The 27947-nt window shown below is 39.2% G+C and overlaps 1 protein-coding gene and 1 long non-coding RNA gene across 5 annotated transcripts in view; one reads left to right on the top strand and one right to left on the bottom strand.

Annotated features, from left to right (window-relative positions):
• The window catches only part of LOC148373195 (uncharacterized), a 40182-nt gene extending 31425 nt beyond the window's left edge, over window positions 1–8757 (bottom strand). Inside the window, exon 1 of the long non-coding RNA XR_015850057.1 lies at window positions 8729–8757. This is a non-coding gene — a long non-coding RNA (uncharacterized LOC148373195). The remainder of the gene's footprint in view (window positions 1–8728) is intronic.
• On the top strand, window positions 511–27947 carry rrn3 (RRN3 homolog, RNA polymerase I transcription factor). Of its 4 annotated transcripts, none has more exons than XM_088331607.1 (17): window positions 512–818; window positions 2043–2099; window positions 2182–2271; window positions 2748–2877; window positions 3000–3059; window positions 8257–8320; window positions 8424–8493; window positions 8779–8877; window positions 12303–12398; window positions 13978–14104; window positions 14209–14339; window positions 16084–16199; window positions 17963–18150; window positions 19464–19572; window positions 20729–20881; window positions 27502–27586; window positions 27654–27947. In XM_088331607.1, the coding sequence occupies exons 1-17, from the start codon at window positions 720–722 to the stop codon at window positions 27789–27791; spliced, it is 1812 nt and encodes a 603-aa protein (XP_088187733.1). In that variant the 5' UTR covers window positions 512–719; the 3' UTR covers window positions 27792–27947. The 4 variants fall into 4 exon arrangements, with proteins under 4 accessions (XP_088187819.1, XP_088187733.1, XP_088187641.1 ...); XM_088331515.1 differs by having other exon boundaries at window positions 16084–16214; XM_088331772.1 differs by lacking the exon at window positions 2748–2877 and having other exon boundaries at window positions 727–818; window positions 16084–16214.

The following is a 27947-nucleotide window of genomic DNA, read 5'->3' as shown; positions in this document are numbered from 1 at the left end:
GCACGCGGTTTAACACGTGCTCAAACTTTTGAGCAGCTCAAAAGTTTTGCGCGCGGCCAACCGCGTGTGAATTTCCGACCGCGAATAAAGCACTGCTGTATCTTGTCTATATGGCGGTCTCTAAACGTCCAACAGTGTCTGCTTCACGGCCAGAAATTTTTGGCCGTGGTTCAGCCTCGATACGCTCGTGAAAGGCTGTGTTCCCGCGCTCTGAAGAATTGAGCAGCGCAAAACTTTTTCCGACTGCGTGTTAAGCACTGCTGTATCTCGTCTGTATGGCGATCTCAAAGCGTCCAATAGCGTCCACCTCACAGGCAGAAATTTCTGGCCGTGATTCAGCCGCAAATGTCTGTGTGACCGGCCCCTTATTAGACAGGAGTACGACGTGAGAATAACAAATAAATACCAAGTGTTACATGAACGTTCTTCACAGTCTGTCGCTTTTTTAATCCGCTAGATGACACTCACGAGCAGCTTTACGCCAGTTGACAGTCTGTAAGTCACAGAAGAAGAAGGTTATTTTGGTCTAAACCGGAAACGTGCATCCATGTGCTGTTTCGCGTCCTTGGAAGAAAACTTATCCTCGAAAAACAGCACAATGCATACTTCCAAGTCCATACAAAACCACACTTTTGTTTTAAATTGTTTTTGGATCTGTCGTAATACGATTTGTTCGCCAAACTAATTCTACCGAAATTAGCATTTGTGGATTTCGTAATATGATGGAGATCGAAAATCGGGATTTCCTGAATTCGCCTCCTATTAAGACGGTCAGATTCGGTGGAAGTGTTGTGGAAACGTTAGCCAAGTATAAACAGGTGAGTTGTAAACTAATAATTTGGTTCGACAATCAGTCACCGTTTTAGGACACCTCGTCGGATACCATTGTTGTGCCTAAATCCGTCTCCCCTTCGCGTGAACTATTCTCAGCGCTGCACTTTAGTGTTCGTAGTCGCAATGATGTGTTCATTAGGGATTTTGATTGTCGTGATTAGACCTGATTTGATTGATATGACAAGCAAGATTGAAAATCCCACATGTTAATTGCAAATGCATTTGTGGATCTGCTAAATACATGATTCACACAGGATTTCCTCTTTTAATGGTTCTGAAAAAAAAAAGGCCTTCAAAGTGCTTAAAACGTGCTCGAATTTGAGCTTGAAACAAAAAAAAAAAAGAAATAAAACGAAAATAAAGCAAGAAGAAAAAAAAGACCGCTAGTGGGTGTCGCTTGATCAGTACATCACCATTACTAATGTATTAATATGCACAAAATTAATTATTATCCTTTAAAAATATATTTATATTCCACTAAACAATAATAACAATAAAGTCGTTTAAACTTTGAACTTTTATTATACTGAGCAACCTTTAAGTCAAGCCAGTGGAATCCCTGTGTGACACAAGATGTCAAATTCAAATATTTAATTTTCATTGCAATAACAAATAAACAGTGAAATACAAGAATAAACTCAACTTTTGTCTGTTTTTTTTTCCCCCAGAAAAAAAGCTAATCATTAAACACATCCCTGAACAACACTAGAAAAACACAAACTAAAATAATTACCCCAAAAAGTTAAAATACAAAATAATTTTAACCTTTTATATACTCAACAAATTTAAAGGCATCAACACCGAAACCATGGAAAAAAATGCTTTTTGACCAATCGCAAGAGGAAAAAAAGTGTCTGGAAGGGAGCTGAGTCTTTTGTGTCAAATAATAAAGCCTGATGGATGTAAGATGTTGATGTAGGTGCTGGTTATATTTGTTGGTTATGTTTAACGTGCATTAGTGCTGTGCAAAAAATTTTTTGGTAATAGTTTTGGACATGTTTGATATTAATTTGGTTTCCACGCTTGGGATTGATGTTGCTTACTGTTGTTTCAAGTGACTCGCGCAGACTTGGTGTGAACGCTCAGACCGGGGATTACAGGGAACATTGAATACAGTACTCTATCGAGAAAATCGATTGCATTCCTTTGTAACACGTTAGTCCCACCACAGCCCATCAGCGAAAAATTGTGTCTGTCGTTGTGTGAAGGGAGACTTGGGTGACTACGAACTGTTAAAGCACCAGCTAGCTGACCCGGAGATTAAGGTAAATTGTATTTAGGAAACACTTAAGTCATTGTTGTGATGTAAGTTTTCCCATAATTTATGGAAATTTTCTCTCTTTATAGGATACTCAGATTATTACATGGCTACAAGAATTTCGCAATTGTCTTGCCCAGCTTACCAAAGATCACGAGCAACTCATCTATACTATCTTGGTCCGTATGGTACAATTGCTTTTATGTTGTTGTTACTGAAAATGACCTCACATGTAAAACAGGTGACTCCAAACTTTTTTCAAGCGTTTTTTTTTTGCCACTTATTAGCAGAAAGGGCACTTAGTTTAAATTGCCTTTTGAAAATAACTTGTCTTGTACTACTCACTATGTTGTTAGCAGGTTAATTGTTGGAAGTAGAAGGGAGGGAGGGTTGGTAAGGAGAGAAGAGAAAAACAACAAACAATAGAGAAAGAGAGAAAGTAGAACTTAGGGTTAAGTTGAATCAGTTAACCATATAAAAAAATCATTTGACGAGAAAATCGCAAATGACCGAGCACGGGTGGTATTTTCAGAACAGGTCTGCGAGCACCTCAGCTGTTTTCAGGGGGCACCTAGGTGTTGGAGACCCCTAAAGTAAACTATTAAAAAGCTTCCACGCATGTGTTCTAACTGGTCTTGTTTTTGGGGTTTTTCAGAGGATACCATGGGTGGGTCGTAGCCAAGCAGTGGTTGAGGAATACATGGCCTTCATCAGTAACTTGGTGTCAGCACAGACCGTCTTCTTATGTGCATGTCTCAAAATGGTCGTCTCCCACTTTACCCCCAGTAGGTTTTTTTCTGTCGGCCCCCAAAGCGCCCTACATTACACCCCCCCCCCCCCCCCCCACACACACACACGTAAACACTCTTAGCCGATGGTTTTAAAAATGAATTTGTGTTTGTTCCAGAAAGAGTAACCATCTGCGAAGGAGGCATCGATATGTCAGATTCGGATGATGAAGATGAAAGTATGTCTTTGTTCTTTTCGTCCGCTAACATGTAGAGTGCTGTGAAAAAGTCTTTGCTCCTACCTGATTTTTGAGTGTTTTGCATATTTATCATTCACAAAGGTTTCAGATCATTAAACCAATTTTAATACCGCACAGCGACAACCCAAGGAAATACAAAATGCAGTTGTGAAAATTTGATTCAATTTTTTAAGGCGCTCCTAAAAAAAATCAAAAACTTGCTGTTCCTGAGTAATTGCTGTCATAAAAGTACATTTGCCCCAAAAATTTTTGATTATCCTCAGACCTTTTGGAGAAACATTCTGTGGACCGATGAATCAAAACTTGATCTTTTTGGACGGTGTGCGACCCTGTTACATCTTGCATACAAATGATACCAACAGCAAAGCATGGTGGTGGCAGTGTGATGGTCTGGGGCTGCTATGGTGCCTCAGGAACAGGACAACTCGCTGTGGTTGACAGAATAAGGAAATCTGGTGTTTACTAGAAGATCCTGAAAGAGAACATCTGGCCATCAGTTTGTGCCCTCTAACTCAAGAACTCTTGGACCATGCAGCAGGACAGCAATCTGAATCACACCAGCAAGTCCATCTCTAAAACTTCTTTAAAAAAAGTAAAAAATAATAATTAAAAAAATAAATAAAAAATAAAAATATATATATATATATATATATATATATAGCTATAGCTTCTGGAGTAGCCAAGTCAAAGTCCCGTATTTCAATCCAACTGAGTTGCTTTGCTTAAACGGGCTGTTCATGCTAGGGAAAAAAAACTCCATAATGGCAAATTTGAAACAATTTTGCAAAGAGTTGGGCGAGATTCCTCCACAGCATTACCAATTTTTGTAAATGTCTGATTTCTGTTTTCTCTGCCAAAGTTGCCCAACTCGCTATTAGGTTCAGGGGGCAATTACTTTTTCACATAGGCCCAGATAGTTTTTTTATTTAAAATTTTTTTTTTTTTTTGTGAGTGCCTTATTAAATTGCATCAACATTTTAAAAATGCATTTTTCATGTCCTTGTTTTTTTTTCGGTGATATTAAAATTGGTTGGATGATTTGAAACCTATGTGAATAATTTGCAAAAAAAAAACAGATTTCACATAGCATCAAACAATCATCTGCATTTTTTTTATGTCATTCAAACGCCACCCCGTACATCAATTGACCCTTTGCGCTCGCACACAAACACACAGGTCACCTAACCACGTGACGTTACCATGCTCGACGGCTGTAGGCGAAAGTAAACAGTGGACGAGGGCAGTAAACATTACACAACAACAACAAAAACAGCTATACTAATCAACACCATTGGAAATGATTTGTCAAACGAATATTGTGCAGCTGTCTAAGTTTTCTCATCATGTCGGAAATTGCAAAAAGCACTATTTAGAGAAACGTAGGATACCATTAGCAATGTTAGCTAGTGTGCGGTGCTGTCCTGACATATTCACACATCTAAACAAATTGTCTACTCTGCCTGACTTCAGTCCACACCATCAGTAACTATATTGTAACTGGAGTACCAGTGCTAAAACCTAAACCTGAATGCTTACCAGTTCTTCGTATCTGGTACGCATTCTTTGTGCTTTGTTATGACGACAAATGCATCCCTGGCGTTCCCCTCGCGCTAACGGTACTAAACGATTTTGTATCTAACATTTTTGGGAATGTAATAGATCAGTAAAGCACAGGGTATTAGCACCTTGTATAGAAATCACTTTTAAGCATGTTAAAAATATTCATTTTGGAGAAATGACGTTTCTCTTCTGAAGGTTCATCTCTCATTTTATCCATTGATAATTTGGCCGTTTATTTTGGTGTAATAAGCTTTATTGTAGAGCACATAAGGACATGCAACATTTGAAGATTACTGTTTTTTTGAATCCCTTGCTAATCACAAAAGTAGGTAGTTATGGAAACAGTAAGGTGCTAACATAGCTAGTTAACACAAGTTAATATTATTTTGTGTGTCTTTGACGTGACTTGTATCTACTTAACATAAAATTGCTCGGAAATACATCAAACATACTTAGTGAAAAATGTTCACTGCAAATCCTGGAAAACTCTGCATCTCAGCACAACTCGAGTTCTGTTGGTCCAAATGCATTGCCGTATTCTGTTTTCATTAAAAGAGATACAATTCTAAATCGGCCTTGCAACCTTGCAGAGCAATAAATTACCATCGTAAAAAGTGTTGGTTATATTCTTTTGTCATCATGATTGATATTTGTTTCAACTCAAATCCTGATTCAAGTGCTCACTGCTAGGGCTTCTCCGCCGTCCAGCATGGAGGTCATTCTGTTGGGGAAGGCAACATTACGTCATGTGTAAAGGGTCAATATGCTGACTACATCAACCTGACTAATCAATCGCCCAATGCAACTACAGTGGAACCTCGGTTCTCGACCATAATCCGTTCCAGAACCCTGTTCGAAAACTGATTTGTTCGATCACCGAAATCACATTTCCCATTAAAGATAATGTAAATTGTTTTAATCCATTCCAACACCCTGAATGTTTACCTTGAATGTTTAACGTAAACATGAAGCTAACCCAGGCTAATCGTACGTTAGCGTTATCGTAATTTTCTATACGAAAGATTACGCTAACATGAACGTGTAAAAATAAAAAAAAATCAGGTCGTTTACAAGTCATTTAGCACCCGGGTCTCCACAACAAGTGGTGAGCGGTTCATTGGAAAGGGGGCTGCGTTCCAACACTCTGAATGTTGGGCTCCGTTCCAACACCCTAAATGTTTACCTTGAATGTATAACGTAAGCAAAGCTAACCCAGGCTAATTGTACGTTTGCGTTATCGTAATCTTCCGTACGAAAGATTACGCTAACATGAACGTGTAAAAATTAAAAAAAAGGATAAAGAAAATAATTATGAACTCCGATTTTTTGACTTTCTCGAAATTTTTGGTCGGACTCCGATTTGTTCGAACTGAGAGGCGTTCGAAAACCGAGGTTCCACTGTATGTTCAATTTGTATTTGCTTTTAGTAGTCCAGGTGGAACATTTTTGCTTGCTATGCCCATTTTACAAATTAATGTTTCTTTTATTATATGTTTCTATTTTAATGCTGTTATCACTTGTTTATTCTGGGGTGCCACGTCTTAAATCATTTTAAACAATGTTCGCTAAGTTGTTTTCAATGATAATGAGGACAAATGCAATTCTTATCATTTTAATGATCTTTATTCTTTTAAATAATTGATCCTTCATAAAGAACGCACTTCTCTCCTTCAGGGTTCATACGGGTGTTTGAAATTCTTAAAAAAGCGAGTATTTTATTGTTGTGTTTTCAAGGTGAGGAAAATGCTTTAATTTTGAGTGAAGTGCTTGAAAATGCTTATCATTTCTTGAAAGTCTGACTACAACACAAAATAAAGATTTTTCATTTTTTAAAGTGCGTAAAAATGACGCTAGCAGGCTTGTCATTATGGCGTTGTCATAAAAAGTGTCACTGGCCTCTACTGGTCGAGCCCAAAAATACAGCTCTATTTAGAAAAGTCTCTTTTGCTTCTGCTCAGTGAGAAGAACCGAATCTGGCGCCCAAATGGCTCTTTAGATTTTTTTTTTTTTAAATGATATATTTTCAATAATAATAAAACGTACCTTGCTCATATCCCTCAAGAGGGGTGACCGACAGCAAGACAAACACATCACATATAACAGAAACATTTTTGTACCATGTCCAAAACCCAAATGCCCAAAACCCAAACAAGTTAGGCACCTCGGCACCTAAGTTGGTCATGCCTTCGTCCCTCCAGATGAAACTGGGCACAAGAAAGCAGCCATGTCACTCGGGTCAGGGTGATACAACACATTCTTTTGTTCAACAGCAGGGCCCGACAGCTTTCACTGGTTTACCCCGCCACATCATACAGGTGCCCTGTCCATCCCTTAGAACGCGCCCAGACATCCCACTAGCCTTTTACAACACCTCTCCACTCATTCCTATCACCAACAATAGCTCTAGCTTCCACTAGATTTAGACCTCATTCCCGCAGTGCACCCATAACACCATCCATCCAAGTCAATCGCGGCCTTCCTCTTGGTCTCCTTCCGTTGACGTCTGCTCTGTAGATCCTCTTCAACATTCGCTCCTCATCCATCCTCTCTATGTGTCCAAGCCAACCGAGTACTCTCTTATCCACACGCTTGCTCAGTTCCACGACTACTCTAGTTCTGTTACCCACAATTTCATTCTTCAATCTATCCAATCTTGTCACTCCTAACATACTCCTCAAACATTTCATCTCAAAAACATTTAATTTCCTTCTTAAATCTGCATTCAGGTTCCAAGTCTCTGCACCATACAACACAGTCGGCACAATCACACTCTCATACAGTCCCCTCTTAACATCCATACTCATACTCTTGTTGCTCATCGCTCTCATCAGAGCACCCAAAACCTTGCTTCCTTGATTCACTCCGTGCAATACCTCGCACTCCATTCCAACAACTGCAGCCACATCACAACCCAAGTACCTAAAGCTTGCAATAAATTACAAATATTAACTCTTCAGTGTTATAATTAAGTGATAGTATGCAAAAAAAGAACTATTTACAATTCTATTTTAATCAATTTAGACAGAGGTTCTCTAAAAGACACTCAAAATGAATGTTAATTAAAATAAGTAAAAGATCAGCAGTCTATTGTAAGGTTGAATTTACTCTGCTCCAGACCATTTAATATCATCAAAATGAGTCCAAAATTGGCTATTTTTTCCTGGTTTTTATACATACAGTACTTTTATTTCCTATTTGTCTTCAGTATTGAACTCAATTGTTACTCAACAGTTTTACGGCCATTTCAGTGTTTGTAAACAAGCATAATGTATTAAAGCCAAACGTGCATTGTTGAAGAAGCATGGCAGAATACATGTCAGTTTATAGCAGCCCATTGACACAAAAAGATTGTGGATCATAGATAAGAATGTTTCCAAATAGCCCAAAGTATGTGCTAGCAGTGAGATAGCGACTTTATTTTAGTCATCAAAGTTAACAACAAAAACATTCTTTTGATCGGGGCCTGATTTCTTCCTTTAAAGGTACAGGGAAAATTAAACAAAAAGCGTTTGACATTTACCAATGAAATGTGCCATGCATGTAGATGGTTGATTTATTACTTTTAGCTTTAGCTCCTACATTAAAATTTACTTATAACGTGTTACTCACTTTTTAGATCTCCCTAAACATTTTTACCAGTGCCATCAGGCCTTGCAGCTCATCACCAGATACGTCCCATCGTAAGTGATTTATTTAGATTTACTTTTTTTAAGGTTTGAGTAAGTACGCATGAAGAAATGATGCTTTGTAAAGTTGTCAATGTTTTGCAATCTTGAATTTCAGAACAAGTCACTTTCTGGTTCCAATTTTGCAAGACAGCTTTCCGTATGTTCAAAAGTCTCCCAGAACACTGGTAAGGGATTCAAAAGGCCTGTGCATACTATTATGTTGTAGCTTGATAAAAATTACAAAGTTGTCTGTTCTTATTAGCTCATTTAAAATTGCGCAATTTTTATTTTAGCTTCGACCCATACGTACTCATGAAAAGAGCCATAAATTGCTCCCAAGCCATAGGTCTCCGACCCCTGCTTTAGATCCTAAAGTCAATAGAAAAAAGGAAGGATAATGGCATTTGGAAAACGGCTTACCTTCACTTTCAGAGACCAAATGTTCACTAAAGGTTTGTTTCTCTTCTTAGGAGTGTTATGTACACAACCTCCTGAAGGTGACTGTGTACATTCCAACCATTCGACGGGACGTACTGGAAATCATTATTGGGCAAATGCTTAAACTGGATGTAAGTGGTTATGTTATTGACATTTTGTTTAGCTCCAGGATTTTTATGGGTGCGTGAAATCCTTGACTATACAGTTATCCCTCGGTTATCGCGGTTAATGGGGACCGAGGCCACCCGCGAAAACTGAAAATCCGCCCCTTCAAAAATGCTTAAAAAACGTATACAGGTATACAGTATACCCCCCGCCATTAAACTGAAGTGATCGCTGGCATGATGGCAAGGAGTTATTGGATGACTCATCCAGAACTCTTCACACTGGAACTGAATGTACCAAAACATGACCCACAAGTGTAGCCATGTCTTACATACAGTGCATCCGGAAAGTATTCACTGCGCTTCACTTTTTTCACATTTTGTTATGTTACAGCCTCATTCCAAATTGTATTAATTTAATCTCTTATCTCAAAATTCTACACAAACTACATTATGACAATGTGAAAAAGGTTTTTTTTTTTTTTACTTTTTTTGAATTATTAAAAATAGAAAACTAAAAAATCACATTTACATAAGTATTCACAGCCTTTGCCATGAAGCTCAAAATTGAGCTCAGGTGCGTCTTTTTTCCACTGATCATCCTTGAGATCTTTCTACAGCTTAATTGGAGCCCACCTGCAGTAAATTCAGTTGATTGGACATGATTTGGAAAGGCACACACCTGTCTATATAAGGTCCCACAGTTGAGTGTGCTTGTCAGAGCACAAACACCAAGCATGAAGTCAAAAGAACTGTCTGTAGACCTACGAAACAGGATTGTCTTGAGGCACAAAATTGGGGAAGGATACAGAAAAAATCCTGCTGCTTTGAAGGTCCCAATGAGCACAGTGGCCTCCATTATTCGTAAATGGAAGACATTTGGAACCACCAGGACTCTTCCTAGAGCTGGCCGGCCTTCTAAACTGAGCGATCGGGAAAGAAGGGCCTTAGTCAGGGAGGTGACCAAGAACAGCTCCAGCGTTCCTCTGTAGAGAGAGAGGAGAGCCTTCCAGAAGGACAACCATCTCTGCCTCAATCCACCAATCAGGCCTGTATGGTAGAGTGGCCAGATGAAAGCCACTCCCTAGTAAAAGGAACATGGAAGCCCGTCTGGAATTTGCCAAAAAGCACCTGAATGACTCTCAGATCACGAGAAACAAAATTCTCTGGTCTGATGAGACAAAGATTGAACCTTTTGGTGTGAATGCCAGGCGCCATGTTTGGAGGAAACCAGGCACCGCTCATCAACAGGCCAATACCATCCCTACAGTGAAGCATGGTGGTGGCAGCATCATGCTGTGGGGATGTTTTTCAGCAGCAGGAACTGGCAGACTAGTTAGGATAGAAGGAAAAATGAATGCAACAATATCTATATATCCTGGATGAAAACCTGCTCCAGAGCGCTCTTGACCTCAGGCTGGGGCGAAGGTTCATTTTTCAGCAGGACAACGACCCAAAGCACACAGCCAAGATCTCAAAAGATTGGCTTCAGAACCCCTCCGTGAATGTCCTGGAGTGGCCCAGCCAGAGTCCAGACTTGAATCCGATCGAACATCTCTGGAGAGATCTGAAAATGGCTGTGCACAAACGTCTCCCATCCAACCTGATTGAGCTTGAGACTTATTGCAAAGAAGAATTGGCAAAACTGCCTAAAGATAGGTGTGCTAAACCTGTGGGATCATATTCAAAAAGACTTGAGGCTGTATTTGCTGCCAAAGGTGGATCAACAAAGTATTAAGCAAAGGCTGTCAATACTTATGTAAATGTGATTTCTTAGTTTTCTATTTTTAATAAATTCAAAAAAAGTAAAAAAAAAAAACTTTTTCACATTGTCATAATGGAGTATTTTGTGTAGGATTTTGAGATAGGAGATTAAATTAATACAATTTGGAATGAGGCTGTAACATAACAAAATGTGGAAAAAGTGAAGCGCTGTGAATACTTTCCGGATGCACTGTAATCAATTTACACGGAATAGGACTGCGGCAAAACCACTATGAACCATTCAGTATGATTGTATTAACCGCTCTCAACCACATGCAGCCCTCGCAGTTTTTTTCGCTTGTTAACACTACCGGTTACATATTGAAAATAAAAACACTGAAAATGTGATATTTGATGAGTGTTTGTGAAGCGTTTTGGGAAACAACAGTTAAAAAAAAATTGTTTGTGTTCATTTTAATGAAAGTGAAAAAGCTACTTTCTGACAATAACAACATGCTTTAGCTAGCGGCATCGAACGGCTTTTACAACAAATACACGAAACCACACACAATTAGCCGTGTTTATGTAGTACAAACAACCGCTCGCTTTTGGTATAATAAAGTCAAACATGAGATGAAATGTGACAAAAGAGAATATACTTACGTCGCGTCGCCGAGTTCCTCCATGATAAACAGCGCCACATAATAAGGGGGTGAGGTGGGAGGAGTTGAAGGAGGGGGCGTGAGCAAAGCGGTAACTCACCATGACTAAGCATTGTGTCAGGGCCTTCCCCTCTCCTTCACAATAAGAGTGTCCACACCGTGTCCTCAGTTGACATAAGCTTGCGCTTACTCAAGTCAATAAATGCTTTTATTGAGAAGGTAAGGTATATTTTTTAGACCCGCGAAGCTCTGAACCCGCAAAAGTGGAACCGCGAACTAGTGAGGTTCCACTATACAGTGGAACCTCGGTTCTCGAACATAATCCGTTCCAGAACCCTGTTCGAAAACCGATTTGTTTGATCATTTTTCCCATTAAAAATAATGTAAATCATTTTAATCAGTTCCAACACCCTGAATGTTTACCTTGAATGTTTAACGTAAACATAAAGCTAACCCAGGCTAATCGTACGTTCGCGTTATCGTAATCTTCCGTACGAAAGATTACGCTAACATGAACATGTAAAAATATAAAAATCAGGTCGTTTACAAGTCATTTAGCATCCGGGTCTCCACAACATGTGGTGAGCGGTTCATTGGAAAGGGGGCTCCATTGCAACACCCTGAATGTTGGCTCCGTTCCAACACCCTGAATGTTTAACTTGAATGTTTAACGTAAACAAAGCTAACCCAGACTAATCGTACGTTCGCGTTAGCGTAATCTTCCGTACGAAAGATTACGCTAACACGAACGTGTAAAAAAAAAAAGGATAAAGAAAAGAATTATGAAAAGGATTTCTTACCTTTGTGGTGGTCAGCAGAAGGCGCAGGTGGACGGTGGGGTATTCCCTAGCAAAATCAGACACTCGCACACCTTCATATTTTGCAATTATTTCTTTCTTAAATGCAATAGTTGTACGCACTACTTTTCTGAAATCTCGTGGCATTTTCCTTTTGCAAAATCTCAAAGTATGAGATATGATGTAAATTGTTTGGCTATTTCTTCCCTGCTGGTTGATCAAAATGTGTTCATGTAAAGCTGGTAGAGTGTGGTAAAAATTTGTGACACAATCACTTGTTTTACGGTAGGTGAGTGCATCCCGCTCAGATATTGAAGAGGCTGAAGAAAATGTATTACTAAGCCAGCAGTCAGGCAGCTCTGCTGAAGAGGCCCTATTTGAAATGGTATGTAAGATATTTTTCAATGTGGGTAAGAACGTTTTCAAAAATGTGTATGCAAAAAAAAAAGTACAGTGGTGCAAAGTTTAGGAACGTACCATAATATGTTTAGTACAGTAATTCAATGCTGTTTTTTTTTTTGTTTTTTTGGTTTGAACAAATTTATTGACACTAAAAACAGAAAACAATCATGACAATCTCAACAGCAATTAAGCACATTCACAATATTATATTCCAATATTACGTTTTTAACAGCAAACACAAAGTGAGGTTTGAACAAACCTTCTCGAAAATCAAACATATTCACAATTTCATTATATAACATCTTTGTTAGTGTCAATAGATCCGTCCAGGCCAAAGTCGATTGTCCTCGGTCTGAACAAATCCACTGACACCAACAGCAGCAAAACACAGCCATCAAGCATATTGTGCCGAGTGAAATTATCCAATTTGTGTGCCTTTGTGGTTCTTTCATTTAGATTTACTTTTACTGGAGATGCAACTGCTCAGACTGGTGGTGTTCCGCAGGTTTTTTTTAATGAAAGAGATAAGCCTTGGCTCCAATAAGTTGAAGAACACTGGTCTAATGTATAGGATCCCGGCGCTCTCCCTGCTGCAACCCAGGTCCCATTCCCGTTGCACCCAATGTTATGCAATTGTGAACCAATCACGGCCCTAGTGACCTGGTAATTAGGATTTGGTACTCTTACCATTGCTATCCTGTTAGATTCCCGCCGCACAAACATTGTTTTGCAATTGTGGTCAGCAATGAAATAATGTAAAACAATCCAGATTATAACGCGCACGTTCAAATGTCTGGCCAATTTGGGGTTTTTGGAGGCCCCTTATAGTCCAGAAAATACCATGCAAAAAACTTTGTGTTCACTTTTAGGGACTTCTGTAACAGCTCTGTCAGTCCTCTGATCACTTCTTACCCTAGCTTTTTTTCTGTGTCGTCTTAATTCTTAGACACCAATCATTTTAAAGTGGAACAATACTTATATTCTCACAGATACCAGCTACTTGCTGTTGAAACCAGCCCCAATTGCTTAAAAAGAACCTCCCCCATCACTTTCAGGACTGCCCTTGCCGTTGTACCTACGCTTTGATTTTTTTAGATCATCTTATATTCTGAGAGCAGTTCCCAAAAAGACCTGTAAATAGAGGTAAGATCGGGCCTAAAAATCTAGCTCGAAAGCCTGAGCCAGCCCAAGCCTGGCCAATGAACTTGCTTTGAGGGACCAAGCATGAAGTAAACTACAATTTTTAGATTTTATCTGTGAGGACTCAGGAGGAAGAAAGGTGTTTTTGGTCAACTTGTGTACTGCAGTACACAAACACTGACGTTCATTCTTAAAGCGATAGCTACATCTAGTGGATAACTATAAAAAACGTCAGCGAGAGAGAAATCTAACCCGAACGTAACAGCAATAGATTTATAGCCGCGCTTGGATGCTCTCTTTGCTCGATGCTGGCTATGCAAAAGCGGAAATTCCACCTGAGACTTCATGACTAAATCCAGCTTCATAAAAGTTCATTTGGGTTGTCTATTTGTATCCTGTTTGTTAACATGCGTGTCTGTTAGGATGAAGACTTGCCGACAGATCAGACCCCTAGTTTGGGGGGAGTTATGGCCCACCCAGTGGCTGAGAGGCTTGAATCCCTCATGTCTATCTTGTTTTCATACATTAAGGATGTCTGTTATGTGAACGGTAAACAATTTTTGGTCTTTACAATTAAAATCAATCTAAATTGAATACAATTCTGTAGCTGACTTGTTAATTCAATGTTGTTATATCCTGTTTCTCCCATCCAGGTAATCTTCATACAGAAAGAACAAAGGAACTGTACAAAGACTTGTTGGATGTGTTTGACAAGCTCATCTTACCCACACATGCTTCATGTCACACACAGTACATTCTCTTTTACTTTTGCAGCTTCAGGCTGGTGAGTGTTCGACTTGTTTGTCTTTAATACACTGAACTGGGGCTGCGACTAATGAATGTTTTCATAAACAAAGAATCTCTTGAGTATTTTTTCGATCAATCGATCAATTTGTTTTTTTTAAGATATTTTTGATTTCTTCCCCATTATTTAAATATTGAACTGAGTGTCAATTAACTTGACAATGAACAAAAATACATACAAATATATCCTATATACCTGCAAATGTTTTTGGAGAGGACGTCGTTGGACGTCGTCCCAAAATATACGCAGAGAGGAGATATGGCAAAAAGGGAACGCTCTTTTTTGCATTCGAGACAATGTTCATGATTTCCTGTTCGTTCAAGAAACGTTCGTCATTCTTCTCACGTTGGCCTCTTATACTGTGTTCAAAACAATTCATGATGGTCGCCCGCCCAGGCTCGCTCAGTATAACAGCTTGTGACATCCTGAAACAACATCCTCCCATGACTTCCGCCAGATGTCTATACACAATAGGGTATTGTCCGCTCCAAGACTGTTCAAATTAACTTCCGGTTAAACTTCCCTGATCATTAATTATATTCTACTTTCTACAACAATATTTCCTACCATCTTCTCAAAAGATCATATTATATTTGGACTTCTCATAAAAAAAACTAAAAAGAAATGGCAATACACTTCACTTTATGTGTAACATTTTTTTATCTACTAAAAATGCAAACCCACTTTTCAAAATGTTGTTTTTTACTTTAATCTCTAAAAATCTTGCCTTTTTGTAAAGTCAAACATGCAATTATTATCGTTTTTTGTTAATTTACCCATTTTCTGATTTTATTCTGTTCTTCGACAGCACTTTGTTCCTTTGAAAATAGTTAACTCTTTCATGATGAAACAGTTAAACACTAAAAAGCTAAAACTTTCATGTCAATTATCTTTGTAATGATGCAATGTTCAATAAAAGGATTTTAAAAATGGTAAGAACTTTTTTTCTCCATAAAAATGGTCTTGCCGCATTTTGCTGGACCATAGTGGTACTACAACACTCGAAACGGAATTGTGTGCACTCTTATTTGCATTGATTTAATGTACTTAGTGGTTCATAAATCACGTGATAGAACGAATCAATGATCTAATTAGTTGCCAACACTTTTAATAATCAATAGTAATCGATTTTATTGATTGGTTGTTGCAGACCTATAGGGGACCCATGTTTATCACAAGGGTTAGAAAATCTGCAAAATGGAAACCTTTATTTTTATTTTTTTTACCCTATACCAGGGGTCTCATGTGCAGTCCCTTCTCAAAGTTTCTTCATTTTCCTCATGTATAGGTTTTTGAGTTTTTCCTTGCTCTTAAGTAGGTTTTAGATCAGGGGATGGTGTCATAATAGATGTTTTGTGGTTAGCAATAATCTGTGGTCTGTGCAGCCCTCTCAGACTCTTTGTGATCAAGGGCTATACAACTAAACATGACTACTTGACTAGAACCTTTTGGGTCAAAGGGCCATTAAAGCAAAAATGTTAAGTTTTTTTTGAGAGATTTACACTATATAAGACAAAATTCAACAAATCCGCCAAACACCCTCTCCAGGGAAATGCAGGACATTTTATTTCACTGTGTGATGTTTGTTGATATGATAAAATCTATGAAATATGAATAATGCCAGAGCCTGTGTCCCATATCACTATAGATATACCATCTAAAACATGTCTCCCTCCTGCAGGTATTTAAGTAATATTTGTCATCAGTTTTTCCTTTTGTCAAGGCCCTAGCTGAGGCTTTCCTGGAACACTTGTGGAAAACTCTTCAGAGACCCTCTCAGCCTGCCATCCTCCGCCAAGCTGCTGCGGGCTACATGGGAAGCTTCCTTGCCAGGGCCAAGTTCGTTCCTGTGTCGTAAGCTTCTTTACTATTAATGCTTTAGTTCAGGGGTCTCAGACTCATTAGAGCTCGAGTGCACATGGTAGAAAAAAACCTCACTGAGGCCATACTAGTAGATTAATAAGAAAGAGAAAGAGAGTCAAAGAGAGACAAAAAGAGATAGAGGGGGAGAGTAAGAGAGATGGGAAAGGGAGAAAATTGAGTGAGAAAAGGAAACGAGGGAGAGAAAAATAATGTGCTTTCTTAAAACCGTGCAGCAAATTTTTACCAAAACAAAAATTGAATGCCTTAATGCAATCTAATGCGCTTTGTTGTAATAGTTTATTTACGCACAAAGATGAAGTATTACTTCAAAATGACGGCGCTGTACATTAAATAATAGTATTTTTGTTGTTTAAATTTCAAAAACCGGTAGATTTGTTTTTCTATAAAAAGCAGTAGTCTAACCCTTAAAGCGGTAGTGTAGGCAGGTATGTTAATGCATTTTGTTTGGAAAAGAGCTCTTGTTGTCGTCTGTGAGGATATGTAGGGTAAGTTACTTATTTGGGCTGAACGGCAAAGCATAATAATACTAAACTGCGAAAAAAGAAGCATGTCTCTAGGTCATATCTATCAAAAGTTAATATTATTTTTAATAAATACAAACAATGCTCTTTCCGGCATGTAGAGGGAAGTGTTGACATTGTATAGCATGGAGAGTCAGTTCAGGTGTAAAACTGCCTTCACTCAATTGATAAAATAAACCAGTTAACAAAAAATAAAAGGTTCTTTCCCATTGTTGGTGACAAAAAAATGTATTGTGTTAAGAGCAGATCCCTTGTTAGCATTGATTATGATGTGTACGGTATGGTTCCAAATGTAGGCTGAATGAGCAAGCATAGTACTAAAAAAAACTACGGTATGCTCAAGTTGAGACTCTTCCTGATCCAGCCCGCCTGATAACCGAAAGTGTACATCCAGCCCTACAGCCAAACTGAGTTTGACATCTTTAGTCAGGGTTCGTACGGGTGCTTGAAATCCTTGAAAATGCTTGAATTTCAATGTAGTGTTTTTAAGGTCAGGTAAATGCTTGATGTTGTTTTTTTCAAGGTTAGGAAAATTCTTAAATTATGGAGGGAGTGCTGGAAAATACTTGAAATTATTTCCATGGATGTGTTTCCTGGCAGTCTGACTCGATAGACTACACTAAATGAAGAAAAATTTTAAAAGGTGTGCGTAAAAATGGCGCTGATTGTGCCTCCAATCGTCATGTGAAGCTTTGCGGCCCCCTATTGTCGCATCTGAGAGGACACGTTTATCAGACTAGTCGTGGGAAATTGGGTCTCTTTTTCGAGAGGTGGCTCTTTCGGTTCCTCAGATTTTTTGTGTTGTATTATCATCAATAACAATAAAACATTTTGCACAAAATAATTTTGTATTTTATAATATATGTTTTGCACGGGATCCCTGCTAAACTGAATTCTTTTGGCTCGATCTCACCTCTATTAGTAACGCTTTCAAATAACACATTTGAATGGAAGCCGTTAGGGCTTTTGTAATTGAGTGTGCACGGCTACCCTCTTTTTTGGGGTATGTTGTCCCTTTCAAATGCCACCCAAAGACCAGGTTACACGGCTTGCAGCTTGTCTGACTAGAAGCCCAGACGTTTATTACGTTAATTATTATTATTTAATGCCCATTGGGGGCCCTTATATAAGCATCACATGTCTGAGGGGATGTCCTTTTAAGTTCACTCAATGTTGCTTGTTTCACTCTACAATAAGTACTGTGCGGGCGTGTTTGGATCTGCTCATCTCCTGGATTCACCATTACATCGACAGTCAAGACAGTAAAGGGCGGCAGGTCTGTTGCGACATCAGCCTCCATGGACCTTTCTATACCGCTTGTCAGGCTGTCTTTTACACGCTCATCTTCAGACATGGAGACATTCTGGCAGCAAACATGAAAAAAGGTTTGATTTTCCTGATTTATTATCAGGGTTCGTACGGGTGCTTGATTTTATTGAAAATGTTTGGAATTTAATGTTGTGTCTTCAAAAGTGCTTGTATTTTGGGTAAATTGCTTGCAAATGCTTAAAATTGTGGCCTTGTTTTCAAGTCTGCTTAAAAATTACACCGACACTTGGTGGCTTCGCTTTACCATTGCGTTTCTGCTTCCATCGTGTTAACGGAAGCTGGCATTAGTTTGTATGGTATGAAGCGTCATTGCCCCTTACGGGACAGGTGCATGCTACACCTAAACAGGGCACTATGAAATGTGTATTTGTGCAACGATTACGTATCAATTATGGACATTTATTATGGGCCATGCAAAAAACTAAGGTAGTGAATTTGCCTCAAAAAAAGCACAGATTCTTCAGATCCACAAATATATTTGCGATTTACTCATGAGCTAAAAATTGCATGTCTTGATAAATGCAAAATTAAAAATTGCACATGTAAATAACAGATATGTTTTTGGCTTTGCAAAATACATGATTTACTCCAGATTTCTTCTTTAAATGGTCCTGTAGAAATTGGAAAATTGGCTTTGAAAGTCCTTTTTAGAGTGCTTGAATTTGGCCATGAAAAGATGTACGAACCCTGCAACTTAATCCAAAACCTTTTTCAAAAGTGCCTCTTACACAAATCCCCCCACCCCCAGATCGATCTTTTTTTTTTTTAAGTGATTACATAGTATTGGTGAGGAAAAAAACAGATTGCTCGATAGTGATGGTAACACGTAACCTCCGTCCATGCCAGATTGACAGCTTTCGGTACATTTTCACTAAAAAACAACTCAAGCGTCTAAACAGCGTTATTGGGTTGTCATGTTGTTAAGTGACATCTTAATGTATTTGGCTTTCGTGCTGTCCTCTGCCAACACTTTTAACAGAGCAAGCACATCGGCTTTTGCTCGTCCTCTAAGGTTGCAGTAAAGTTCTACAGGAGGGGATTTTTTTTAACCCCCGTCTCCCTTTGCCTGGCTCTGCATCTCTTTATAGTCGATGCTTATACTATGTGCTTAATGCACTGTGTCAAGGCTAAATTTAAATGAAACACTGAGAATGCTACTACTCTCTATGTAGTGAAGGTGCTATTACACTTATTCTGGGGGGAAAAAAAAACGCCCCAAAATCAAACTAGCCTGTGCCCCCTTGACGGAGCCTCCCCCCCAGGGCGGACCGCCCTGCTGTTTGAGAACCACTGGTTTTGGGTAATCTTTCATTTTGCCACAACGGTCCTATTCTTTAATACCTTGTCTGTAATTATGTGTGTATATCAGGCTTGGAGTACCTCCAGAGTTTGAACCTGGAAAAGGTGGTCATGTGCCAGATGAACCCACTGAAAGTGTGCATCCCGGCAGTCACAAACAAGTTTGCATCTATTACCAGGTAAAGACCGTGCATGCTGGCATTAAACTATAAAGGGTGTCAAACTCATTTGAACTCGGGGGCCACATAGTAGGGAAAAATATCACTGGGTCAGAGGAGTACATTAAAGACAAAGAAGAAAAAGAGTGAGGGACAGAAACAAAGTGTTAAAAGAATTAAACTAATGAAGAGAGAAATGAAATGATCTGCATTTATATAGCGCTGTTCAAGTCAATGAAGACTTCCCAAAGCGCTTTACAATGTGCTTCACATTTACCAATAGCGGCCGTGCAGCCATGTAAGGCGCAAACCTGCTTATTGGGGACATTAGGGGTTTAGTGTCTTACCCAAGGACACTTCGACATGTAACACGGAGTCGAAATGCGATCTGTTGATCCCAAGACGAGCGCTCTACCTCCTGAGCTACTGCCGCCCCAAATGGAGAAAGAAAGAGAGGGGAAGAGAAAGAAAGGGTGAAAAAAGAACAAAACAAAGGGAAAAAGTGAGAGTGAAAAGGAGAGAAACAAAAATAAAGGGTCCGGTGGAAAAGAGAAGACAAAAGGGAGAAAGGGAAATGGAAAGAGTGAGAAAAGAAAATGAAAGAAAAAAAGAGCAAGAAAAACAGAACAAAATGGAGGGAGAGAAACAGGACACAAGGAGAAATGCAAAGAGAAGGACAGAATAAAGAAAAAAACAAGAAAGAAGGGAGGGAAAAGAGACTGAGAAAAAAAGATTTGAAGACATAGAAGGAGAAAGAGAGAAGAGAGTGACAAAGAGAGAAGAGAAAGTAAGAGAGAAATGGAGAGGAAAAAGAAAAATAGAGTAAAAGATGAGAGAGGAAGACAGAAAGTGATAAGAAAGAAGAGAGATGAGAGATGGAGAAAGAGCAATAGAAAGAGAGACAGAGAGTGAGAGAAAGAGAGTCACAAAGAGAAAAGGAGAGAGGAAAAATAGCTAGTTGCTTTGTGGCTGGCGCCTGGCCTTATTCAAAACTGCAGCTCGTATTTTGACTTTATTTTTCTCTTGAGCTTCTCTCAGCCTTGTCTCGCGGGCCGGATTCAATCTGCCAGCGGTCCTGAACTGGCCCGCGGGCCACATGCTTGACATCTATGATCTCAGATTTTCATCAAGTCCAGGGAACTCCTATTAAGCATTGCTGTGCTTGCTGCCGTCTCAGGAAATATCAGGTGGTGTTCTGCTACACTATCATAGAGAGGAACAACCGGCACATGCTGCCGGTGGTCCACAGCTCGATGGGAGGTGACTGCATAAGTGCAAACACCAACCCCCTGGACAGCTTCTTTCCCTTTGACCCATACCTTCTCAAAAGGTACGCTCACCACACCATTAGTCCCAGATATCACTCACTTACTAATCCAACATTTTATCCCGCTACCATCAGAGCGCAGATACAGGACAAGATTTAGGAGTGTCCGCTTTGGGAAAAGCCTGACCCCCTTTGCCTTTTATTTTCTAGACACCAGTCCTCGCTAACCCTTTGAATCAGTCTGCCCTTTTGTCCCACTGTCATAAGACCAAAAACCGTTCATATTCTTCAAATTTGTTCAAGAATAGCATTCAATTTACATTGACTACGTCTTGGATTGGGATTTTAAGCGAATTTTAAAGGAACCTTAAGGAGTAAACAATAATTTTTTGTCTCAAAAATATTTACACACGTATTGTTCAGATCCACAAATATATTTGCGATTTACTCAAGATTTAAAAATCATATATCTTGATAAATGCACACGCAAGATAAAAAAAATCGCATATGTCAATCAAGGAAATATTTGTATTAATTAGTCTTTATTGCTGGGCGGCTGAGTGGTGAGCGCGCAGCACCACGAGGCGGAGGTTCAGGGTTCCCCGTGCCTGCGTGGGTTTACATTTGGCAAAAACATTCATGTCAGCTTACTTGGCCGGTCCAAATTGTCCCTGGGTGTGAATGAGCGAGTGAGTTGTCCGTCTCTGTGCCCTGCAACTGGCTGGTAACCAGTTCAGGGTGTCCCCGCAACTGCATGAAGATGGTTGGGATGGGCTCCAGCACCGACGTGACCCTACAGAGGATAAGCAGTGCAGATGATGGATGGATGGATGTCTTTATTGCCATTGATATCAATGTTGTGAAACATTGTATGCACCGAGGTTGGACATGGTAATCCAGCACAGTGGTTCTGTGAGGGTGGGGAGGGAGTTAGCGAGGCTCTGTCAAGAGGGTGCGTGGTCACGTTTGACATCAGGGAACATATATATATTTTTTTAATCAAGTGCAATTGCACCTTCGATACCCTAGGAAGCAGTGCGAAGCTGTTTATTGCAAAACGTGCTAATTCATTCACATTGTCTTTAATTTAAAAAAACAGAAATTCAGCACTAATTATTTGGTATATTTTTGTATTGCCCTTTTTTAATACTGTGCTCTTGAGTTAATAATGTTGGCTATCTGGTTTAAGAGATTATTATTTATTGATTTTCCATCTATCCATCCATTATCTGCACCGCTTATCCTCAGTAGGATCGCGGGGGTGCCGAAGCTCATCCTAGCCATCTTCGGGCAGTGGGCAAGGGACAGCCTGAACTGGACGGACAACTCGCTCGATCATTCACACCTGGGAACAATTTGGACCGGCCAATTAGCCTGACATGCATGATTTTTTTGGAATGTGGGGGGAAACCGGAGTGCCCGGAGGAAACGCACGCAAGCACGGGGAGAACATGCAAACTCCGCACAGTAAGGTTGGTAGCTGGATTTGAACCCATGACCTCATGTTTACGGTAAACACTCAGGGTGTTGGAACAGATTAAAACGATTTACATTATTTTTAATGGGAAAAATGATTTCGGTGACTGAACAAATCTGTTCTCGAACAGGGTTCTGGAACGGATTATGGTCGAGAACCGAGGTCCCACTGTATTTTGTTTGGCACAATTTTCAACCTTTGTTCATGTTTGAAAATTATTTTATGTGAGTTATTGCTTTTTATTTAAACACAGTAGTGTTTTTTTGTGTCATATGTACTTATTAGTCGGTTTTAACTTTGTTTGGTTGATTATTTCTTTTTAAAAGCATCGAGGAAGGCCGCGATTAGCGTGGATGGATGGTGTTATGAGTGCACTGCAGGAAAGGGGTCTAAATCTAGTGAAAGCTAGAGCTCTTATTGGTGATAGGAATCATCAAAGAGGTGTTATAAAAGGATAGTGTGATGTTTGGACTCGTTCTAAGGGATGGGCAGGCCACCTGTATGATGTGGCAGGGGTAAACCAGTGAAAGCTGTCGGGCCCTGCTATTGAAAAAAGGTTTGTGTTGTGTCACCCTGACCCGAGTGACATGGCCGCTTTCTTGTGTCCCGTTTCATCTGGAGGGATGAAATCATGACCAACTTAGGTGCCTAACTTGTTTGGGTGTTTGGGCATTTGGGTTGGCCATGGTCCAAAAATGTTTGTGTGTGTTTTTTGCTATTCCCCCCCCCCCCCCCCCCCCTTTTTAATTTCTTTGTTATCGTATGTGTTTGTCTTGCTGTCAGTCACCCCTCTTGAGGGATATGACCAAGGTAGACAGAATAGTCTTAACACATTTTCTAAATTTAAATTAACGTTGTATTCTATCTGGCTTGTTTGTTCATTATGTTAAATTACTCTTTTCAGCAGGCTCGTTTTTAGTTAGTGTGATTTTAAAAAAAATTCTAAACGTGTTCCTTAAGGAGTTTCTTTTTTATTTCAACGCTTCTAAAAGCAGGTTGTTTTGTGTGTGTTTTAAAGGAAGTATTTAAAATAAAGAATGTTATTCTTTATGTATTATAGATTTGATGCTTTTGCTCTTTGATTCTTTTTATTAGATTGCCCATTATCAGATCTATTTCGCTCTATTTGTCCGGCTTTTATTCTATGTCCCAGCGTTATTTCATTGTTTAAACATATGGATCAAATTAATAAAAATATGTGTATTTTTTCAATCTTGAATGATATATTTTTTCTGCCCCAAAATACAGTAAGATCAAGTGATACTAAAAAAATGCAGGGCATGAAATTTTCTAAGGAAAAGTTTTGAAAATTATACATCTCGAGTTCTCACAAATAAAATTTGATTTTTTTTTTTCTGGCTGGTCCTGCAAAATTAAGTTAATTGGTCCGACAGCGGCCCATCACAAATATTAAATTTCGTGTTTGTTATGTCTGCTGTCCTGTCAATCAAGTTAATTAGTCAGTTTTGGGTAGGGTCAGGTTTCAATACTGGCGGGCGGGGTTGGGCAGGGCGGGATTTTTTAGGCCTGATCTTTCGTTTAATCAGGATCCAGTGTTATGCAGTGGACAGCGTTGTACTTAAAACGGTTTTATAGACAAATAAAATAAAATAATTGAGAAGCACTGCTCCAGGTTAAACATGCAATAAAGATTTCAAAGAGAAAAAAATACAAAAAGGCAAAGAAAGAATATTTACAACGTAGGGTTTAAGGTCTGGCCCAAGTTGTAATAATAGTACCATATTTGTGAATGAGAAATCTACATTTAGCAGCAGCAACAACAACAACAAAAAAACTAAAGTCACAAGCAATGTTCCCTCTAAGCATTTTTGGGGTCTCTTTGATAGCCTGTGTTGCATTCAAATAATTTGCAAATACATCAAGTCAATCTTTTTGCCCACTTATTACTTCCATTAAAAAGTGTGATTGAATACAATTCTGTATTGTGCAACTAACCAGATAAATCCACAAAACGTTAGTATTTTGTGACAGGGTACTTTCTGGAGATTGGAAATCTCATGTAATTGTTGTTCTAAAAACAACTGACGTATGTGGGCCGTGCTACCTTTCCAATAGTGTATTAGTTGATTAATGAAAATTTGAAGAATTAACTAGCGTTGTCTGAGTCAGCAGAATGTAACTTGATTTCTCTCAGGTTTTGGAAATGTTTGCAAATGATTCGGTTGCCACACTTGAGATTGATGTTGCTCACCGTTATTCTAAGCGTCGCTCACAGACTGTTTGATTTCTCAGATCCATGAAAGTTTGGGTCACGGTATATATTTCCATAGTTTTGTGCAATTGTATTAGTCTATTTAGCTGCAGAAAAAAGAGAAATAAAAATAAAACACGAAAGTCTCAAGATATTTTTTCACAGTTTCGTGAAATAGTATATATTTATTAAGCAGCAGTAAAAAAAACAAAAACGTGTGAATATTGCAGACATATTTTAGGACTTGGGAAACATGCGTAAATCGTAGATAATTTTGTGGATCTTTAAGTTGCAAATATATCTGTGGATCTGGAAAAACACGTGTATACAAATTTTTGAGACAAATTTCTTCCCGTACCGCCTACACATACAAACTGAGCACCAAACAGGCAGCACTCAATGACCTCGAAAAACGGGGCTATGGATGGATTCACGCTAGATTGCTTCTTTTAATGATACTGAAGAAATTGGAAAATTGGATTTGAAAGTCCTAAAGAAGTGTTTGAATTTGGCCATGAAAAACCCTAAGCACGAACCTTGCTTGCAGTGCAGAAAATACGATATCACTGAACATTTTACCTGCAGTGTTGGTTCAGGTGCTTGAAGTCTTGGATATTCTTGATTTTTTTTAAAATGTCTTCGAGGATGGAAAACAGCTTGGAAATTGCTTGAAGTGATTGTAAATGCTTGAAATTGTTGCCATGTTTCTCAACAAGTCTGTCTAAAAATCACTCGGACACTGCTCTCTGGTGGCTTGGCTTTGTCATAGTGTTTCCTCTTCCCTTGTGTTTAACGGCAGCTTATATTAGTCTGTATGGCATTGTCCTGTGAAGCATCATCACTCCCTAGCGGTCGTGGCCGAGTGTACAGGTGCACGATACACCTAAACTGGGCACTAAGAAATTATATTAGTGCAGTCGTGGCACATCAATTCTGAACATTTATTCAGGTCCTTGCAAAAATTAAGATAGTGTTTCCAAGGGATAAATTAAGGGAAGACCCTCCTGCAACTGAAATAGTAGGCTACATATTACAATCATTTTTACTCAACACCTAGATTTGTCCATCCATCCATTATATCCCCTTTTTTCGGGTTCGGGTCACGGGGGCAGCAGCCTTAACAGGGAAGCCCAGTCCTCCCTATCCCTAGCCACTTCCTTCAGCGCATCCGACGGGATGCCGAGGAGTTCTTTTCCTGTCCTAGGTCGTCCGAAGCGTTCTTTTCCTGTCCTGGGTCGTCCCCGGGGCCTCCTGCCGATTTGGCTCAAAAACAAATATACAGAGACCCCTCGCTACTTCGCGTCTCGGTTATTGCTAATTTACCTTTTTGCGGATTTTAAATTCTTTGTCTTTGTCATTGTATCGTGCATTGTATTCAGTACTGTGTTGGGTGGGTGTGAGCAACTCTGATAGGCTAGTTTAAGCTGTTGGTCAAACATTGGACTGGCGCAAACTAGGAGGATAGTGACCACAATATTTTAGCGACTCGTTACATTGAAAAATTAATCAATTAAATCAGACACTAAGTCAAGTCAGAAGAACGCAAAAAATTGTGATCACCAGGGGGTGCTTTGTGAATTATTATCGGTTTCCAGAAGCGACTAGGTTGGCATCTGGGAGAAAGCAAGAGCGGTGCTTCTCGTCTGGCCTACTGATAACAGCTGGGCTAAGTTTTCGAAACCACCGCTGCGGGCTGTGTATCTTGCCAACGCAGAGTCTATTAGCCATGAAACAGATGCCTTGGAGCAACAACTCGTGGGAAACGACGACATTCAGGACCGTTTCATTTTAATCCTCGCGGACACACGACATTCAAGACCGCTTCATTTTAATCCTCGCAGACATTTGTGTCCATTCGAGAACACCTGATGCTACTGCGCACTAAATTGCTTTCCCATACTAAAAGAAAAAGCCCTCCAATTTTGTTGTACTTTTGTATAATGATAATAAAACCAGGAATCCAAGTGTTCTGATTTCCAGGTGGGGGTTTATAAAGCTACAACAAGATCAGCGAAGTGTTAAAGTATATGGGGTCTCTTCTCTCATATCTGAAGCTGCTTGTGCTTATGACTAAGTATTCAAATTTCATTTGAATTTTGTAAATTGACAATAAAACCATTCATTCAACTGCTATTATGTGTGGTGTGTTATCACCAGGGTTGGGTAGGGTTACTTTAACTTGATTACTTTCAATTACTTTTGGATTACTCCAATACCAAATATGCTAATAAAAGACGAAACAAAATTAAATATGAATAAAATTCTGACTCACAACACGTGGTAAGCTTTCTCTCCTGGCTTGGATCTCTTTGATCTCCGGCAAAACTAACATAAAATGCGACAGAAACAAAATGAAAATAAATCCAAACAGCTTGCCAACATCATTTTTGCCGTTCCATGTATTCCGTTACTCCCCAAGCCTGCACAAAATTTAGTAATTTTATTCATATTTAGTTTCTTTTGTCTTTTATTAGCATATTTGGTATTGGACTAATCCAAAAGTAATTGAAAGTAATCAAGTTAAAGTAACCCTACCCAACCCTGGTTATCACTTGTAGAGCTAGAATGTTTTTTTGTTACAGTTGTATACTATCAGTCGGTAATGATGTAATCTTGAGGTACGTTTAACCCTTTGTGTGCTTTTATGAAGGTGCAACGCTACTTCATGGATTTTCACTTTGCGCGGGTGGTTCTGGTCCTCATTAACTGCGAAAACTAAGGGATCTCTATTTGCGATTTACTCAAGATCTAAAAAGCATGGCTTGATAAATGCACACTCAAGCTTGAAAATCGCAGATATATTTTTGGCTCTGCAAAGTACACAATTCACACCAAATGTTTACTTTTCAAGGTCCTAAAGAAATTTGAAAATTGTCTTTGAAGGTCCTTAAAAAGTGCTCTAATTTCGCCTTGAAGAAGGTCTACCAACCCTGTGCATGCTGTTAAAAGTATCTTATAATTGAAAACAAGGGTCAACATTTTCTTTGTGCACAGGTCTGGCAAACTGATAGAGCCTTTCTATCAGGTTTGGGAGGATCCAGCAGACTCCGAGCCGTTTGCCACTAAATCAGTCAGTAAGGTATGATGAGAGGATCAAGTAAATCGTCGATGAATATTGCTGAACGTGATTGTCACTGTTTTATCAGGGCTCAAATGAGGATGATTTTGACTTCCTACGTAACGAGATACCCAAAGGGAATGGAATCGTCGGAATGACACCCAGCTCTATGGATTCAAACCCCAACATCGGCTCGCCCCCCATTTCCTTCCAAGGACATTGCTAGAGCCACATTCTGGACTCTCACCTTTGACTGTACCCTTTTAGAGTTTTTGCTTTTATTATCAGTTGTCACTTAAAATGTGTTCCTTGTTTGAGGCAACTTTCACTCATCTTGGAATTAAACCACTTTCATTTTCCCCGTTTTCCCCTTCGCACACTA

The sequence above is a fragment of the Urocampus carinirostris genome, chromosome 1 (assembly GCF_059441175.1).
Source record: "Urocampus carinirostris isolate Australia breed hairy pipefish chromosome 1, RoL_Ucar_1.0, whole genome shotgun sequence".
NCBI lineage: Eukaryota > Metazoa > Chordata > Actinopteri > Syngnathiformes > Syngnathidae > Urocampus > Urocampus carinirostris.
Note: the sequence above shows the minus strand (reverse complement) of the source record. Positions and strands in the feature narration are given on the sequence as shown.